The sequence below is a fragment of the Melanostigma gelatinosum genome (assembly GCF_949748355.1).
Source record: "Melanostigma gelatinosum genome assembly, chromosome: 4".
NCBI lineage: Eukaryota > Metazoa > Chordata > Actinopteri > Perciformes > Zoarcidae > Melanostigma > Melanostigma gelatinosum.
In genome coordinates, this window is record NC_136637.1 from 31188196 (window position 1) to 31205210 (window position 17015).

Consider the following 17015-nt stretch of genomic DNA (forward strand, 5'->3'; position numbering starts at 1 on the left):
AAAAAGAGTGAAACCGGTCACATGGTTTGGCACGTTAAAAAACAGAGTGACATCAGAGTCTGGTCCCAGCAGAGGTGTGGGGGTGTGGGGGGGCCTGATTCACGATGAAGGCACTTACCCAGAATGCTTTGCTCCAGTGGGGGGGGGGGGGGGGGGGTCGTCACTCTGCCCGTCAGCACAGACGATACATTTTCAAAAAATGTGTCCAGCCCTCACTGCTCCCCCCCCCCCCCACTGGTCTGTGTGTCCTGCTGTGACTCTGGGGTGGGGGGGGGGGGGTCAGAGGTCACCTGCAGCAGACTGAATTTCATTGGTCCCAGCTGTTCAAAGGGGGAGGAGCTTCTACATGTCGGCTGTGTCGATCTGAACGTAGAGCTGGCGAACTCCAGCCTGAAGAGAGACAGACAGTTAGTACAACACAGTACAAGTAGTACAACACAGTACACGCCGTACAACACAGTACACTTACTACTGTTACAACACAGAGACAGCTAGTCCAATACAAGTACTACAATGTCGTGCGTTCAGGTACCCGTGTGAAGACGCGCTATGGTGCGTTCAGGTACCTGTGTGAAGACGCGCTATGGTGCGTTCAGGTACCTGTGTGAAGACGCGCTATGGTGCGTTCAGGTACCCGTGTGAAGACGCGCTATGGTGCGTTCAGGTACCTGTGTGAAGACGTGGTGGGTCTGGCTGAGGATCCAGCGGCGGTCGGCGTCGGGGGCCACCAGCAGCTTTAACGTTCCGATGTAAACGTCCGTACACAGAGTCCAGAAGTGAGGATCCTGCAAGTTGTAGACTCCCTGCAGCTGCTGCACCTGAACACAACACAATACACCAGGAATTAGACTGGTCCCTGACGATGACATCACCATCTATTAATCGGTGCTCTGATGAGATTTTATCCATTTGCCAACACATCAAAAAAAACAAGTGATATTTGTAAATGTTCTTATCAACGTTAACGTCAAGTTCAATTATGATTATTATAAGTCTAGATCAGAACCAGCCAATCAGAGGCGGAGGAGGGCGGGTCTTATGGTGTGGGCGGGGCCTGAACTCACCCTCTGGTAACACTCGGGCAGCACGTGGTCCAGTGAAGGAGGCGTTCGCTGCATCAGGATCCCGATGGACTCTCTGAGTAACGGCACCACGCTGAGGATAAGAGGTCCAGAGAGACGGACTGAGCATGTGTGAAGACTATATACATCTAAAGCTGAACGTACTTACTACTGTCACTACTATTATATATATATATAAACTAGTGCTGGGCAACGATTACAATGTTTAATCGCCATTAATCTCATTGTTATGTGCAACGTTGAACAATGAATTCAAAAGTAGTGTATTGTGCACTTTTATTTTAAAGTGCTGCTCTATGAACAAAAAAGCAATAACATTTGGTTTAAACACTTTGAATACATCAGATTCTTGTGAACAGCAGTATTCCCTTTACACAGCAGTTATTCTTCTATATTATATATATTTTATGAAATCAACACAACGTAAGAGTAATGTGTGTTGAAATAATACTCTAATAATGAATAATGAATAATTGAAGCCTCAACAAGTGAATGGAACTCTTCCCCAGATTGTTCTGCTCAGTACGTGTTGTGTTAGTCCAGACATCATGAAACTAAACACGAGTCTGGTTCACATCAGTCCGGAGGAGCTCCGTGGATCTCAGTGTCTACAGACACAAGTCTGTTCACTACAGCTGCATCAACCTACAGACACACGTCTCTGTTCACTACAGCTGCATCAACCTACAGACACGTCTCTGTTCACTACAGCTGCATCAACCTACAGACACGTCTCTGTTGACTACAGCTGCATCAACCTACAGACACGTCTCTGTTCACTACAGCTGCATCAACCTACAGACACGTCTCTGTTGACTACAGCTGCATCAACCTACAGACACACGTCTCTGTTCACTACAGCTGCATCAACCTACAGACACGTCTGTTCACTACAGCTGCATCAACCTACAGACACGTCTCTGTTCACTACAGCTGCATCAACCTACAGACACGTCTCTGTTGACTACAGCTGCATCAACCTACAGACACGTCTCTGTTCACTACAGCTGCATCAACCTACAGACACGTCTCTGTTCACTACAGCTGCATCAACCTACAGACACGTCTCTGTTGACTACAGCTGCATCAACCTACAGACACACGTCTCTGTTCACTACAGCTGCATCAACCTACAGACACGTCTCTGTTCACTACAGCTGCATCAACCTACAGACACACGTCTCTGTTCACTACAGCTGCATCAACCTACAGACACGTCTGTTCACTACAGCTGCATCAACCTACAGACACACGTCTGTTCACTACAGCTGCATCAACCTACAGACACACGTCTGTTCACTACAGCTGCATCAACCTACAGACACGTCTCTGTTCACTACAGCTGCATCAACCTACAGACACGTCTCTGTTCACTACAGCTGCATCAACCTACAGACACGTCTCTGTTCACTACAGCTGCATCAACCTACAGACACACGTCTCTGTTCACTACAGCTGCATCAACCTACAGACATGTCTCTGTTCACTACAGCTGCATCAACCTACAGACACACGTCTGTTCACTACAGCTGCATCAACCTACAGACACATGTCTGTTCACTACAGCTGCATCAACCTACAGACACACGTCTCTGTTCACTACAGCTGCATCAACCTACAGACACGTCTCTGTTCACTACAGCTGCATCAACCTACAGACACACGTCTGTTCACTACAGCTGCATCAACCTACAGACACAAGTCTGTTCACTACAGCTGCATCAACCTACAGACACACGTCTCTGTTCACTACAGCTGCATCAACCTACAGACACGTCTCTGTTCACTACAGCTGCATCAACCTACAGACACACGTCTGTTCACTACAGCTGCATCAACCTACAGACACACGTCTGTTCACTACAGCTGCATCAACCTACAGACACGTCTCTGTTCACTACAGCTGCATCAACCTACAGACACACGTCTGTTCACTACAGCTGCATCAACCTACAGACACACGTCTCTGTTCACTACAGCTGCATCAACCTACAGACACACGTCTGTTCACTACAGCTGCATCAACCTACAGACACACGTCTGTTCACTACAGCTGCATCAACCTACAGGCACGTCTCTGTTCACTACAGCTGCATCAACCTACAGACACGTCTCTGTTCACTACAGCTGCATCAACCTACAGACACACGTCTGTTCACTACAGCTGCATCAACCTACAGACACGTCTCTGTTCACTACAGCTGCATCAACCTACAGACACGTCTCTGTTCACTACAGCTGCATCAACCTACAGACACGTCTCTGTTCACTACAGCTGCATCAACCTACAGACACACGTCTGTTCACTACAGCTGCATCAACCTACAGACACACGTCTGTTCACTACAGCTGCATCAACCTACAGACATGTCTGTTCACTACAGCTGCATCAACCTACAGACACACGTCTGTTCACTACAGCTGCATCAACCTACAGACACGTCTCTGTTCACTACAGCTGCATCAACCTACAGACACACGTCTGTTCACTACAGCTGCATCAACCTACAGACACGTCTCTGTTCACTACAGCTGCATCAACCTACAGACACACGTCTCTGTTCACTACAGCTGCATCAACCTACAGACACGTCTCTGTTCACTACAGCTGTATGAACACTAAACAAACTCATTTAACGGCAATAAACCGACAGAAAGAGGATTCTGAAATAACTACGTAATGATGCTGATTCATAAAAAGTCTGAATTCATGTTTAGTTAGTAACCCTAACCCTAGTTAGTTTGTTTTCTCAACGGAGTCTGGATCGATCTGTGCCGCAGCGCCCGCCCCAAATGCTCTCATTGGTTGAGACACATGAAGCCAGTCCTGATCAACGTCCCGCCCTCCTGTGACCCACGCTCTGTCTGTGTTCAGAGCCAGAGCGCAGCGGACTTTCAGAGTAATACACAAATAAATAAACACTGCGTTAACGCACGATAAAGTCATTGTTGGCGTTAATTAATTCACAATTATATTAACCCAGTGGTGATCCGTCAGGGCCTGCAAGGCCTTCTCTGCTGGCCTAAACAGAATCACAAAGTTATCTATATTTTATAATTTAATGTTTCTTAAATACTACATGTATTATAATTTATATAAATATTGTTCTCATCATCTTATGTTCTCATTGCACAGCTCCTGTCTTCCTCAGTTGCTCTGCTTCCAGTGCAGCTTGTTTTAAGTAGAGCTTTTATCCAATCAGATCTCACCTCTGTGTCTCTAGGTAGAACAGAGGCCTGCAGACTCAAGTGCATCATGAGCACTTTAAGTGAACGGGGACGATATTGTTGATTGACCTTTTGTTCATAGAGCAGCACTTTAAAATAAAAGTGCACAATACACTACTTATGAATTCATTATTGAACTACTACAGTACAGAGTGACCAACTTCTACTTTCTCAGAACTGAACACGAGTACTGTAGAACTAGAAGTAGTACTACTACTAGTGCAGAGTAATACTTAAAAACTCTTCAAAAGTCTTAAAACTGAGATTGAAATGTAGCGCTTAACAAATAATAGAAGTTGTGAATCAGTCTGGCCCAATGGACAAGTTCTTTGTATAACATTCTAATCTTTCACACTTTTTAAGTGCAACTTAGCAAAGCAACGGGGAGCAATGCTTCTATTCTATTCCTGGTCTGTGAGATAGGATTTCCATTTGGCTCAGTAGATGCTGACTTGGGGCAGGACCTGGACCTGGGCCTGGGCCTGGGTTTGGGCCTGGGCCTGGGTTTGGGCCTGGCTTTGAGGGGTGTGGTTGCTGCTGTGTGGCCGGTTGAATCGGTAATGATCCTTCCGCAGGTTCACCTACGGAAACCTTGTTACGACTTTTACTCCCTCTAGATAGTCAAGTTTGATCGTATCGGTTACTACTGTACTAGTAGTATTACTAGTACTACAGTACAGAGTGACCAACAGTTACTTTTTAGACTTGAACTTGTAGAATGTGCAGATTTTCTGCAGTAGTCTCTGCGGTGCCCTGATTCCTGCGGTCAGTGAAGGCCTCTCAGCTGACCACAGATCAGCCCATCACTTCCAGCCTATCAAACACCGGCACACATCAGGACGCTGGACTCCGTTGCTGTGGTCTGGACCGTCACAGCTCATGAACTACTCATCACACATTCTTTACATTCGTGGAAAACCAGGACCCCGAGAACCCGTCAGGTTCCAGATGGATCTGCTTCTTTCTAGAGACAGAGTTTCTGTTCTGAGCTAAGAACAGAGAACGTCTACAAACGTTCCCTCAGTGGTGCGTTCAAGGAAGCTGGGTCGTCTTAATATATTCTAGATATATTTTGAGGGGTTCTAGTGGTCATTGAGGAGGTTCTAGATATATTTTGAGGGGTTCTAGTGGTCATTGAGGAGGTTCTAGATATATTTTGAGGGGTTCTAGTGGTCATTGAGGAGGTTCTAGATATATTTTGAGGGGTTCTAGTGGTCATTGAGGAGGTTCTAGATATATTTTGAGGGGTTCTAGTAGTCATTGAGGTACTAGATACACATTGAGGGGTTCTAGTGGTCACTAAATATGAATCAATAAGTCTGTAAACTGAGAGTCACTGAACACACGTAGTAATTATAATAACAGGAGATGAATGTCTGAAGGTGTTTACATATTTTCATCTCTCACAGTATAAATATAGAAGATATTTTAATTTCTTTATTATTTTATGTGCTAGATTCTTGCAGGTTTTTCTTTCACACATATAGAGTAGCTTCTCCACTAAGCTAAAGGAGGACTAGTGAGGACGCTTAGCCGTCTCCTTTACACTCTCCAGAGGGGCGTTCACTGACCTGTATATATATCAGAGTAATAAACGCTGCTGTTGAACACACCGACATCAACAGGAAGTGCTGAGTCATGTCTGGTTTCAGGACTCATGCAGCATAGTGAACCTTATCATTGTGTTATGAACTAAGACTCAGGTGTGAGGTCACCTGACTCCGATGAGGAGGGCGATCAGCATGGAGCAGATCGGGTCGGCGATCATCAGGTCGTATTTCTGCATCAGAAGAGCCGAGATGATCACACCAACACTTCCAAGAGTGTCAGCGATGATGTGCAGCAGGACGCCTGCAACACACACATTTAGATTATATACACAGGTTTATAGTCTGGGCTGGTTCAGGGTTATAGTTAGTCGGGGCTGGTTCAGGTTTATAGTTAGTCGGGGCTGGTTCAGGGTTATAGTCGGGGCTGGTTCAGGTTTATAGTTAGTCGGGGCTGGTTCAGGTTTATAGTCGGGACTGGTTCAGGTTTATAGTCTGGGCTGGTTCAGGTTTATAGTTAGTCGGGCTGGTTCAGGTTTATAGTTAGTCGGGGCTGGTTCAGGGTTATAGTCGGGGCTGGTTCAGGTTTATAGTTAGTCGGGGCTGGTTCAGGGTTATAGTCGGGGCTGGTTCAGGTTTATAGTTAGTCGGGGCTGGTTCAGGTTTATAGTCGGGGCTGGTTCAGGTTTATAGTTAGTCGGGCTGGTTCAGGTTTATAGTTAGTCGGGGCTGGTTCAGGTTTATAGTCGGGACTGGTTCAGGTTTATAGTCGGGACTGGTTCAGGTTTATAGTCGGGGCTGGTTCAGGTTTATAGTCGGGGCTGGTTCAGGTTTATAGTCGGGGCTGGTTCAGGTTTATAGTCGGGGCTGGTTCAGGGTTATAGTCGGGGCTGGTTCAGGTTTATAGTTAGTCGGGCTGGTTCAGGTTTATAGTTAGTCGGGGCTGGTTCAGGTTTATAGTCGGGGCTGGTTCAGGTTTATAGTCGGGCTGGTTCAGGTTTATAGTCGGGGCTGGTTCAGGTTTATAGTCGGGGCTGGTTCAGGTTTATAGTCGGGACTGGTTCAGGTTTATAGTTAGTCGGGCTGGTTCAGGTTTATAGTTAGTCGGGGCTGGTTCAGGTTTATAGTCGGGGCTGGTTCAGGTTTATAGTCGGGGCTGGTTCAGGTTTATAGTTAGTCGGGGCTGGTTCAGGTTTATAGTCGGGACTGGTTCAGGTTTATAGTCGGGGCTGGTTCAGGTTTATAGTTAGTCGGGCTGGTTCAGGTTTATAGTTAGTCGGGGCTGGTTCAGGTTTATAGTCGGGACTGGTTCAGGTTTATAGTCGGGGCTGGTTCAGGTTTATAGTCGGGGCTGGTTCAGGTTTATAGTCGGGGCTGGTTCAGGTTTATAGTCGGGGCTGGTTCAGGTTTATAGTCGGGGCTGGTTCAGGGTTATAGTCGGGACTGGTTCAGGGTTATAGTCGGGGCTGGTTCAGGTTTATAGTTAGTCGGGCTGGTTCAGGTTTATAGTTAGTCGGGGCTGGTTCAGGTTTATAGTCGGGGCTGGTTCAGGTTTATAGTCGGGCTGGTTCAGGTTTATAGTCGGGGCTGGTTCAGGTTTATAGTCGGGGCTGGTTCAGGTTTATAGTCGGGACTGGTTCAGGTTTATAGTTAGTCGGGCTGGTTCAGGTTTATAGTTAGTCGGGGCTGGTTCAGGTTTATAGTTAGTCGGGGCTGGTTCAGGTTTATAGTCGGGGCTGGTTCAGGTTTATAGTCGGGGCTGGTTCAGGTTTATAGTCGGGGCTGGTTCAGGTTTATAGTCGGGGCTGGTTCAGGTTTATAGTCGGGGCTGGTTCAGGGTTATAGTCGGGGCTGGTTCAGGGTTATAGTCGGGACTGGTTCAGGGTTATAGTCTGGGCTGGTTCAGGGTTATATTTAGGCCTGGTTCAGGGTTATAGTCGGGACTGGTTCAGGGTTATAGTCGGGACTGGTTCAGGGTTATAGTCGGGGCTGGTTCAGGGTTATAGTCGGGACTGGTTCAGGGTTATAGTCGGGACTGGTTCAGGGTTATAGTCTGGGCTGGTTCAGGGTTATAGTCTGGGCTGGTTCAGGGTTATATTTAGGCCTGGTTCAGGGTTATAGTCGGGACTGGTTCAGGGTTATAGTCGGGACTGGTTCAGGGTTATAGTCTGGGCTGGTTCAGGGTTATATTTAGGCCTGGTTCAGGGTTATAGTCGGGACTGGTTCAGGGTTATAGTCGGGACTGGTTCAGGGTTATAGTCGGGACTGGTTCAGGGTTATAGTCGGGACTGGTTCAGGGTTATAGTCGGGACTGGTTCAGGTTTATAGTCGGGGCTGGTTCAGGGTTATAGTCGGGACTGGTTCAGGGTTATAGTCGGGACTGGTTCAGGGTTATAGTCGGGACTGGTTCAGGGTTATAGTCGGGACTGGTTCAGGGTTATAGTCGGGGCTGGTTCAGGGTTATATTTAGGCCTGGTTCAGGGTTATAGTCGGGACTGGTTCAGGGTTATAGTCGGGGCTGGTTCAGGGTTATATTTAGGCCTGGTTCAGGTTTATAGTCGGGACTGGTTCAGGGTTATAGTCGGGACTGGTTCAGGTTTATAGTCGGGACTGGTTCAGGGTTATAGTCGGGACTGGTTCAGGTTTATAGTCGGGACTGGTTCAGGTTTATAGTCTGGGCTGGTTCAGGGTTATATTTAGGCCTGGTTCAGGGTTATAGTCGGGGCTGGTTCAGGGTTATAGTCGGGGCTGGTTCAGGTTTATAGTCGGGACTGGTTCAGGTTTATAGTCGGGACTGGTTCAGGGTTATAGTCGGGACTGGTTCAGGGTTATAGTCGGGACTGGTTCAGGGTTATATGTATGATTGATATCATATATATTGACTTTGATGTGAGGGTCAGAGGTTGTTGTACAGATTGTAAAGCCTTTTGAGACAAATCTGTGATTTGTGTTATTGTGTTGTACAAATAAAATTTAATTGATTGAATATTATTTTAATGTTTTTTTTAGGTGACCTTAAGACAAACTGTCAACTTTTCATTGTTTAAACTTCATGACAGTCATTTTTCAGATACTTCAGTGACTTTATTGTGAAAAAGCTGAATATGTAGATCCATGGTTGTCATGTGTCCCTCTGCTGCTGGCTGTGTGGTGGCGCCCCCCAGTGGGCAATGCTGCTCACAACAGGTGCTAATGTTTCAGCTCCTCAGCTGCGACTATAGATTATTGGAACATCATATGCGTGTTCGTGATGATGAGGAAACATTCTATATTTAGTGTTCATCACGTCACAAACTCTCACATCTCATTGTTGTGGACACGAGTACACATGAATATGTGTTTTATATATTCGTCATGTTACAAAGTGACCGAACCGTCTGACTGACGTTCTTTATCTCGTCCTGCTAGAACATAAAGTCATGGATCCTTAAGTGAGTTACTGGTTGTTAATGTGATCAGCGCTCACCCTGAAGGATCTGTTTACTGGCTCCTTTACCCGGCGTGTGAAGCTCGTCTGCAACAACAAACACAGCAGAGAAGAAACACTTTGAATCACACAGGATTCACTTCAAGGAACACATTGATGATGAGACGAAGACAAAAGAACGCTGTGACACGAGTCCGTTCTGTCTTTTCTACCAGAGAACACATGTTTCAGACTCTCACCGTGACAGTGTGGCTCATCATGGCCGTGTCCTCCATGACTGTGTCCGTGTCCTCCATGTTCATCATGACTGTGTCCGTGTCCACCGTGTCCTCCATGTTCATCATGACTGTGTCCGTGTCCACCGTGTCCTCCATGTTCATCATGACTGTGTCCGTGTCCTCCATGTTTGTTCTGGTGGTCGTGATTCACACTGCCGTTAAACAGAGAGTGGCTGTGACCGTGACCTGAGAGACAGACCGGTTAGAGACATGAGGTTCTAGTGAAGAGCCGAGAGGTTCTAGTGAAGAGCAGAGGGGTTCTAGTGAAGAGCAGAGGGGTTCTAGTGAAGGGCAGAGAGGTTCTAGTGAAGGGCAGAGGGGTTCTAGTGAAGGGCAGAGGGGTTCTAGTGAAGAGCAGAGGGGTTCTAGTGAAGTGCCGAGAGGTTCTAGTGAAGGGCCGAGGGGTTCTAGTGAAGAGCAGAGAGGTTCTAGTGAAGGGCCGAGGGGTTCTAGTGAAGAGCAGAGAGGTTCTAGTGAAGGGCAGAGAGGTTCTAGTGAAGGGCCGAGGGGTTCTAGTGAAGAGCAGAGAGGTTCTAGTGAAGAGCAGAGAGGTTCTAGTGAAGTGGCGAGGTTCTAGTGAAGAGCAGAGGGGGTTCTAGTGAAGGGCCGAGGGGTTCTAGTGAAGAGCAGAGAGGTTCTAGTGAAGTGGCGAGAGGTTCTAGTGACGAGCAGAGGGGTTCTAGTGAAGATCAGAGGGGTTCTAGTGAAGATCAGAGAGGTTCTAGTGAAGATCAGAGAGGTTCTAGTGAAGATCAGAGAGGTTCTAGTGAAGATCAGAGAGGTTCTAGTGAAGATCAGAGAGGTTCTAGTGAAGATCAGAGAGGTTCTAGTGAAGATCAGAGAGGTTCTAGTGAAGATCAGAGAGGTTCTAGTGAAGATCAGAGAGGTTCTAGTGAAGATCAGAGAGGTTCTAGTGAAGATCAGAGAGGTTCTAGTGAAGATCAGAGAGGTTCTAGTGAAGATCAGAGAGGTTCTAGTGAAGATCAGAGAGGTTCTAGTGAAGAGCAGAGAGGTTCTAGTGAAGATCAGAGAGGTTCTAGTGAAGATCAGAGAGGTTCTAGTGAAGATCAGAGGTTCTAGTGAAGATCAGAGGTTCTAGTGAAGAGCAGAGGGGTTCTAGTGAAGAGCAGAGAGGTTCTAGTGAAGAGCAGAGAGGTTCTAGTGAAGTGGCGAGAGGTTCTAGTGAAGAGCAGAGGGGTTCTAGTGAAGATCAGAGAGGTTCTAGTGAAGGGCAGAGAGGTTCTAGTGAAGGGCAGAGAGGTTCTAGTGAAGAGCAGAGAGGTTCTAGTGAAGATCAGAGAGGTTCTAGTGAAGATCAGAGGTTCTAGTGAAGAGCAGAGGGGTTCTAGTGAAGAGCAGAGAGGTTCTAGTGAAGAGCAGAGAGGTTCTAGTGAAGGGCAGAGAGGTTCTAGTGAAGGGCAGAGAGGTTCTAGTGAAGAGCAGAGAGGTTCTAGTGAAGATCAGAGAGGTTCTAGTGAAGATCAGAGGTTCTAGTGAAGAGCAGAGAGGTTCTAGTGAAGAGCAGAGAGGTTCTAGTGAAGAGCAGAGGGGTTCTAGTGAAGGGCCGAGGGGTTCTAGTGAAGAGCAGAGAGGTTCTAGTGAAGTGGCGAGAGGTTCTAGTGAAGTGGCGAGAGGTTCTAGTGAAGAGCAGAGGGGTTCTAGTGAAGATCAGAGAGGTTATACATGACTGCAGTGCGGTTTTACAGAGCTCGGTTCTACTCAGTGATGTTCTGGAGGTTCTCCAGGTATTACCTTCCTCTCCATGTGAATGTCCGTGGCCTCCATGATGGAAAACAAAGATCCCGACCAGGTTGACGAGCAGACCGGCGACCGAGACCGGAAGCAGACGGTCATGATGAACGTCAGGAGGCTCCAGAGCTCTCTGACAGACAGACGGTACAGACAGACAGCTTCATATCGGAGACAGCAGATGTGTGTGTGTGTGTGTGTGTGTGTGTGTGTGTGTGTGTGTGTGTGTGTGTGTGTGTGTGTGTGTGTGTGTGTGTGTGTCTACCTCGACTCCTTCAGAGAAGATGAAGAAGGCTGTAAAGATGAGGAAGAGTCCGTTTACGAAGCCGGCCAGAACTTCTGCTCTGACATAACTGAAACACACAGGGACGAGTCACTGAACAATAAATCACCTCTGGCCAGCAGCAGACTGGAGCACTGCTACATGCTGCTGCTGCTCTTGCTGATCTTGTGCACCACTGTTTTCTTTATTTTTTCCTACTTAGTTAATTCAATGTCATACGATTCTATATATGTACTGTGCATTTTATTACTTTATTTTCTTAAATGTAATAGGTCCTGCTCTGTTATTTTATTATATTGTATATATTGTACATTTTCCATACCCAATATTTTATTTTATTGTGTAACCCTGTTTGCTGCTGCCACAGACACATTTCCCCTTGGGGATGAATAAAGTACATTTCTATTCTATTCTAGTCAGACCTGACTAACAGAGCACTGAGTGTACATCTCAAGTCTCTTATTTGCATCCCCGTTTCCCTCACTTGGGTCCTTTCCTTGCGTCCTAGTCCCTCCCACCAGGGATGCATGGAGGAAGCCATGCGAGGAGAGAGGAACGAGGAAATATGTTTTAGGGGACACGAGACGTCCTTTCCTCTGAAGCGTCAACGTCAGTTTCTGATGACGGAGGATCAGATGATCACAGCTGGATCAGCTGTCAGTCATCTTTAACAGCTGGAGAGACTTTAGATAAGTTAGTGTCTGTTCACATGATCACTGTACTTAATAACAGTAACTAATAATACTAATAACTAATAAAGACACACAGTGATCACCACTGTAGAGTGTTTCTCTCTGTAGTCTGTTAACAAACTGTGTCCTGTGTTCTGTTTATAAGCTCAGGATCCATTTCTACCGGAGGAATGCGATCGTCTTATTTATGTCTACGTTTTTAAATTGTGACTGTGGCGTCATTATTAAATAACCCAGAATATGATTATTGTTTCTCTTAAATGATAAAACTCATCAAACACTCAGGAATGATGTATAAAGTGTTTAGTCTCTCAGATCTCTCTGACTTTAATTGTATTCATAATAAAGTTATTGAGGGAAACATCAGATCATGAAAACACAAATCTTTCTAATAAATGTAGAAAGTTGTTTGTGGTCCTTTTGTTGTTCAGACTACAATGAACATTCATTTAAACCAGATGTTGAATCAGAAACCTAATCAAATATAAACTAGAGTTTATTCTGATCCGTCTTCACTCTGGTGTTAAACTCAGTCAGTCCGATCGGCTGCAGCGTCCAATCACATGACTGATGAACAATGAGGGGGCGTGTCGGCCGTTAAAACACTTCCTGGAAGTCTGTTCTCGTGGGTCCTCGCTCATGGCTCCTCCGAGGTCTCTCCTCCCTCCTCGCTCTTCGCTCCTCGCTCCTCCTTCCTCACTCCTCACTCCTCACTCCTCGGAGCTAAATAAGAGCTTTGGGACGGCCGTCAATATGGCGGCGCAGAACAACTTCCGGTTCAAGCGAGGAGTGAGGAAACGACAATTAAGAGACTTGGGATGTACCCTAAGAGCACTGAGCGATCAGTGATCATCACAATCAGACCTGACTAACAGAGCAATGAGTGATCAGTGATCATCACTGTCAGACCTGACTAACAGAGCAATGAGTGATCAGTGATCATCACTGTCAGACCTGACTAACAGAGCACTGAGCGATCAGTGATCATCACTGTCAGACCTGACTAACAGAGCACTGAGTGATCAGTGATCATCACAATCAGACCTGACTAACAGAGCAATGAGTGATCAGTGATCATCACTGTCAGACCTGACTAACAGAGCACTGAGTGATCAGTGATCATCACTGTCAGACCTGACTAACAGAGCAATGAGTGATCAGTGATCATCACTGTCAGACCTGACTAACAGAGCAATGAGTGATCAGTGATCATCACTGTCAGACCTGACTAACAGAGCACTGAGGGATCATCACTGTCAGACCTGACTAACAGAGCACTGAGCGATCAGTGATCATCACTGTCAGACCTGACTAACAGAGCACTGAGCGATCAGTGATCATCACAGTCAGACCTGACTAACAGAGCAATGAGGGATCAATGATCATCACTGTCAGACCTGACTAACAGAGCACTGAGCGATCAGTGATCATCACAGTCAGACCTGACTAACAGAGCACTGAGCGATCAGTGATCATCACAGTCAGACCTGACTAACAGAGCAATGAGGGATCATCACTGTCAGACCTGACTAACAGAGCAATGAGGGATCAGTGATCATCACTGTCAGACCTGACTAACAGAGCACTGAGCGATCAGTGATCATCACAGTCAGACCTGACTAACAGAGCAATGAGGGATCATCACTGTCAGACCTGACTAACAGAGCACTGAGCGATCAGTGATCATCACAGTCAGACCTGACTAACAGAGCACTGAGCGATCAGTGATCATCACTGTCAGACCTGACTAACAGAGCACTGAGCGATCAGTGATCATCACAGTCAGACCTGACTAACAGAGCAATGAGGGATCATCACTGTCAGACCTGACTAACAGAGCACTGAGCGATCAGTGATCATCACAGTCAGACCTGACTAACAGAGCAATGAGGGATCATCACTGTCAGACCTGACTAACAGAGCACTGAGCGATCAGTGATCATCACTGTCAGACCTGACTAACAGAGCAATGAGGGATCATCACTGTCAGACCTGACTAACAGAGCACTGAGCGATCAGTGATCATCACTGTCAGACCTGACTAACAGAGCACTGAGCGATCAGTGATCATCACAGTCAGACCTGACTAACAGAGCACTGAGTCATGATCTCACCCGTAGGAGAAGCTGTCGTTGGATCTCCACCTGGAGATGACGGAGGCTGCTAGACCTGCCAGCAGAGCGGTGCAGTCAAAGAACATGTGAAAGGAGTCTGAGATCAAACCTAAACTGAAGAGGAAACACACATCAAATACGAAGGCTGCTCCATCACTCGCCATCATCACAAAATAGAGTGATGATGGTCTCCATGAAGGCAGATTAAGACACTTAAACATCACCTCATTGTAAACACTGAGAAAAGAAGAAAGGACTTCTGATCCAAGACACACACATATATATATATATATATATATAGAGTTATGTTTTAATGTCAGTTATGTTATGTTTCAATGTCTCAGCTCAGCCTATCACCATGGTAACTGTACACATCAAAGATGGCGACCGCTGAAGAGAACTAAACAAGTTTCACTGAAACTAACCAAAGATCAAATCTGAACATATATTAGTGCTGCTGATCGGTCATTAATTAACATATCAGGCCTCCTCTCACACACACACACACACACACACACACATGCGCGCACACAGACAGACACTCACACTCTACACTCTCTCACTCACGCACACACTCACAGACACACACACTAAGACATACGTGGCACATCCTGAGCTGAACAAACACACCGATGCTAACATGCTAACCGTGTTAGCTCACCTGTTGCTCCAGATTCCGTACGAGAGCTCCACGAAGGCGAAGGACAGGTTGAGACAGAGGAAGAAGAACAGATTCCGGGACGTTTTGTCTGCGAGGATCGACCTGGAGACACGAGACGAGCTCCATCACACAGAGACCCGAGACTAACCCGGGACAGACCAGAGACTAACCCGGGTTACCCGCTGCTGACGGTCACAAACACACATAGTAACAACTGACAGACATATATTATACATATTATATATATGTACATTCATAAAGACTCAGGCTAGCCGGTTAGCATCAAGGTAACGTTACAGCAGCTCAGTCAGCTGTTAGCTCTGTTAGCATCATCGACATGTGTGTTTACCTGAACCATCCTGAGAGCTTCAGCAGCAGGTTGAACTTGGCGGGTTTGTACTCGTCGTCTTTAACAGATAAAGGTAACATCTTCTCACCTTTAACACTCTCACACACACTCACGGGACAGTTAGCCGCGGGATGCTAGCTGACAACTTCCGCTCTGCTGGGGTTTCACAATAAAAGCGTTTCACAGCGCACCAGTTACACGACAGTGAATAATGAACTACAACAATACTACTACTAATACAACTACAACTACTACTCATAAAAGTACTACTACAACTACTACTAATAAAAGTACTACTACTACTACTACTAATAATAAAACTACTACTACTACTACTACTAATAAAACTACTACTACTACTAATACAACTACCACTACTATTAATAATACAACTACTACTACTACTAATAATACAACTACTACTACTAATACAACTACCACTACTACTACTAATACAACTACTAATGCTAATACAACAACTACTACTCATAAAAGTACTACTACAACTACTACTAATAAAAGTACTACTACTACTACTAATAATAATAAAACTACTACTACTACTACTAATACAACTACCACTACTACTAATAATACAACTACTACTACTACTAATAATACAACTACTACTACTAATACAACTACCACTACTACTACTAATACAACTACTAATGCTAATACAACAACTACTACTCATAAAAGTACTACTACAACTACTACTAATAAAAGTACTACTACTACTACTAATAAAACTGCCACTACTACTAATACAACTACTACTAATAATAATAAAACTACTACTACTAATAATAAAACTACTACTACTAATAATAACAATAAAACTACTACTACTAATAATAAAAATACTACTACTACTACTAATAATAAAACTACCACTAATAATAATACTAATAAAACTACTACTGCTACGACTACTAATAATAAAACTACTGCTACTAATAATAATAAAACTACTACTAATACTAATAAAACTACTACTACTACTAATAAAACTACTACTACTACTAATAACAATAAAACTACTACTAATAACAATAAAACTACTACTACTACTACTAATAATAAAACTACTAATAATAATAATACAACTACGACTACTACTACTAATACAACTACTACTGATAATAATAAAACTACTACTACCAGTAATAAAACTACTACTACTACGACTAATACAACTACCACTACTACAACTAATAATAAAACTACTACTACAACTACTAATAAAACTACTACTACTACTACTACTAATAAAACTACTAATAAAACTATACTGCTAATAAAACTACTACAACTACTACTAATAAAACTACTACTACAACTACTACAACTACTGCTAATACAACTACCACTACTACTAATAATAAAACTACTACTAATAATACAACTACGACTACTACTACTAATACAACTACTACTGATAATAATAAAACTACTACTACCAATAATAAAACTACTACTACTACGACTAATACAACTACCACTACTACAACTAATAATAAAACTACTACTACAACTACTAATAAAACTACTACTACAACTACTACTAATAAAACTACTAATAAAACTATACTGTTAATAAAA

At 44.7% G+C, this 17015-nt stretch overlaps 1 protein-coding gene across 3 annotated transcripts; it reads right to left on the reverse strand.

Moving 5' to 3' along the window:
* Nucleotides 1-4: 4 nt before the first annotated feature.
* slc30a7 (solute carrier family 30 member 7) lies at nucleotides 5-15544 on the reverse strand. 3 transcript variants are annotated; one of them, XM_079267673.1, is made up of 11 exons: nucleotides 15411-15544; nucleotides 15062-15243; nucleotides 14401-14509; nucleotides 11577-11664; nucleotides 11315-11444; nucleotides 9524-9748; nucleotides 9324-9371; nucleotides 6026-6161; nucleotides 1065-1155; nucleotides 669-818; nucleotides 5-390 (listed from the first exon to the last, which is right to left on the reverse strand). In XM_079267673.1, the coding sequence occupies exons 3-11, from the start codon at nucleotides 14484-14486 to the stop codon at nucleotides 343-345; spliced, it is 1002 nt and encodes a 333-aa protein (XP_079123799.1). In that variant the 5' UTR covers nucleotides 14487-14509; nucleotides 15062-15243; nucleotides 15411-15544; the 3' UTR covers nucleotides 5-342. The 3 variants fall into 3 exon arrangements, with proteins under 3 accessions (XP_079123799.1, XP_079123798.1, XP_079123797.1); XM_079267672.1 differs by having other exon boundaries at nucleotides 14401-14514; XM_079267671.1 differs by having other exon boundaries at nucleotides 14401-14514; nucleotides 15062-15163; nucleotides 15411-15543.
* Between the last annotated feature and the right edge of the window lie 1471 nt (nucleotides 15545-17015).